This window comes from Nuphar pumila, chromosome 4 (assembly GCF_984573655.1).
Source record: "Nuphar pumila chromosome 4, dmNupPumi1.hap1.1, whole genome shotgun sequence".
Lineage (NCBI taxonomy): Eukaryota > Viridiplantae > Streptophyta > Magnoliopsida > Nymphaeales > Nymphaeaceae > Nuphar > Nuphar pumila.
This window is the reverse complement of record NC_143252.1, coordinates 91697932-91700826: the sequence shown is the minus strand read 5'-3', so window position 1 is coordinate 91700826 and position 2895 is coordinate 91697932. Positions and strand designations below refer to the sequence as shown.

General features: G+C 49.9%; 1 protein-coding gene across 1 annotated transcript; it reads left to right on the top strand.

The window, feature by feature from the left end:
- Positions 1-532: 532 nt before the first annotated feature.
- On the top strand, positions 533-2299 carry LOC149840305 (putative BOI-related E3 ubiquitin-protein ligase 2). Its single transcript, XM_090004386.1, has 4 exons — positions 533-800; positions 891-973; positions 1068-1381; positions 1508-2299. Exons 1-4 carry the CDS (start codon positions 745-747, stop codon positions 2054-2056), a joined length of 1002 nt encoding a protein of 333 aa, XP_089860512.1. The 5' UTR covers positions 533-744; the 3' UTR covers positions 2057-2299.
- Positions 2300-2895: the final 596 nt, after the last annotated feature.

Below are 2895 nucleotides of genomic sequence, written 5' to 3'. Positions count from 1 at the left end.
ACGGAAACCGATGCTTTGGAACAAAGGAAGGGATGCTCCGACGACTCCAGATGAAAGCAAAGAATCTCCGGTAGAGTGCTTAGAGCGAGAATGAATTGTTTTAAATTATTTGAATCCTACAACATAACTCTTGCTACATACGCAAACTCTGCAGAACGTTTTGGCGCGATAACGATGAAGGGCAGTTTTGTCTTTTTTACGAACCAAAGATTCAGTTTTCTAGAAGGAAGGCATTTATGTCTGTTCGAGGAAGAGGAAGCGAATGACGGTAAAAGGTACTTAAGTCTTTGCTGCGGCACCAAATTACGATGCAGTATGATGCAGACACACATCGGGATACAGGCGTGTCTGCATCCTATACTTGGCGCTATTTGGAACCCCGAACATGAGATTTCACTACAGGCCCAACATGGGGGAATATATAACCTGCTTTGTGCGCGCACTGATGAAGAGAAAAAAACTGAGAGGAGAAAAAAACAATCAAGAGAGAGCGTCGTTTTATAATCACTTCACTCGCGAATAAATTGAAGGACAGGGCAGGGTCTCAGAAACGAGAAGCATAAATAGGGCGTGTCCGTTTCCCTCTCCTTTGGCCCTTCTTGGTGTAGTGGAGCAGACGCCCTGCCCCCTTCCCATCCTTTTGCAGCACCTTTACTCTAAATACACCATCCACCAATTCTTTTTGCGCTCTCGCCTCTTCCTCTCTCTCTCTCTCCTTTAAAGCGGAGCGGTTTCTCGCCTCTAATGGCGGTGCAAGCACATTTTCCGTCCAACGCTTTCATGCCGGGCATTCGAAAATGGTAAATACTAATGCACCAATCCAATCCTTCCTTCATCTTACCACTCCCTCTATTTTTTCGCTTAGTTGTGTTTTCTATTTCTGGAATCAGGTCGAGGGATGCCTTGCTCCAATTGCAGTCACAGCAACACCACGAGCTGAGCGGGAATGTCTTTCTTGGAGCGCTCAATTGCGGTGAGGCAAATGCTCCCCTGTGAATTTGATCGAATTCAACTGGTTTTGAATCGGGAGATTCATTTTTCCCTTGTCGTTTCTTTGTTGATTGCAGCAGGGCAGGTCTTGAACGGAAACACCGTGTTCAGCGATCCGGAGAGCGAACTGACGTGCAACGTATCCGCGTCGAGGAAGAGGAACCTAGACGAGGCGCAGCGGCAGCAGCAGCAGCTTCTGTTCGTGAACCAACACGAGGTTCCGGAGAAGCCCGGGACCATCACCTCCGGGTTGCAGCTGTCTTACGAAGAGAACCGGATGGACCATTCTGAAGGCACGTCGACTAGCGGCCGATCTCTGCCCATCGCTCAAGATTTGATGTCCTACATCTGCCAACAGGAGGATGAAGTCGACGCTGTCATACGTCTTCAGGTAAGCAAAAGGGAGCAAAAGTTTCGAAGAGAAAGTTCCTCTTTCGACGATGGCTCTCCCATCTTTGCCGTCTTCGCTTCTCGTCTCATTAATCGATTCTTCTGGCTTTTGCGAAACGGATAACAGAGCGAACGGCTCCGGTTGGGATTGGAAGAGAGGCGGAAGAGGCATTGCCGATCGATCCTGTCCTTGTTTGAGCAGAAGATCGCGAGCAAATTCAGGGAGAAGGAGATGGAGCTCGAGAATGCGAGGGCTCGGAACGCTGAGCTCGAGGAGAAGGTAAAGCAGATGGGACTCGAGAACCAGATCTGGCACGACGTGGCGAGGAACAACGAGGCGATAGTCGCGAACCTCAAGAGCAGCCTGGAGCGGGTGCTTCTGCAGATCATGGGACAGAGTCGGGAAGGCTTTGGCGACAGCGAGGCTGTCCCGTTCCCGGACGCCGCCGACGAAGCGCAGTCGTGCTGCTTCGGCGATGTCCAGGAGAGGACTGCGAGGGACAACGAGGAGCTCCGCCACCGGAGGGCGTGCAGGGCCTGCCGCGACAACGAGTCGTCCGTCCTGCTCCTACCTTGCCGTCACCTCTGCCTCTGCAAGAATTGCGAGTCGAGAATCGACTACTGCCTCATCTGCAATGCCAAGAAGGACGCCAGCCTCCAGGTCTACATGTCGTGACCTATCATCTTTCCTCCGGCCGGCGGGAGCCCGATGAATTCTCTCTTTTTTTCCGGCGAGTCGATGTCGGAAAAAGAAAGCCTGGCGCATTTTGCTCTTTTAGACGGTTGGAACGGAAATTCTCCGAGTCGTGCGCCTGTGAGACGTAACAGAGATGACCGCCTCTTTCTCATGTGATATATTTTCTCTCGACTTTAGGAAAAAGAAATTCAAAATAGAGAAATATAGATATTTTTTCTTGCTTGTTCTGTTTTGCTAATGATCGATCGTAGGGCCTCCAACCACTGTCCTCGTGAATACTGTTCCCACTCTTTTTTGTTATTTTTCTTTTTATATAAATCCCCAGATGAAAGTATTCACCCGCTTCTACGCATTTCTTCGTACGTATCGACTGTGGGACGTGCAGTTTTGTTTTTTGTTTTTTTTAACAATTTTTGGTAGTAGTGGTAAAAGATATCCTCCTGGCGATATTTTTATTTGGGGTGTTGTAGCTACTAGCTACTATGCAGTTTTGTTTTCATGATTCGGTTCCGGAAAACTGAGCTCTGCCAGAGGGGAATGACGGAGGGGTGCCTGAGAAAATACGGATAATTTGGTGGTGGTCGTACGCTGCGCAGTCGATTGCAATCTGAAAGATTCTCCTGAAATAATGAACGAGAGAGAGAGAGAGAGAGAGAGAGTCTGGGCGTTTTGTTTCTCAGATGTGGCAACCTGAACGAACCACCACTGCAGCAGAAGGCCGGCCCGAAGATATGGGCTGCATCTGCCGTCACTATTTTGGTGGTGGTGGTGCTGTCCTGGACTCCCGCGAACACCCCCCCCCCCCCCCCCCCCCACAA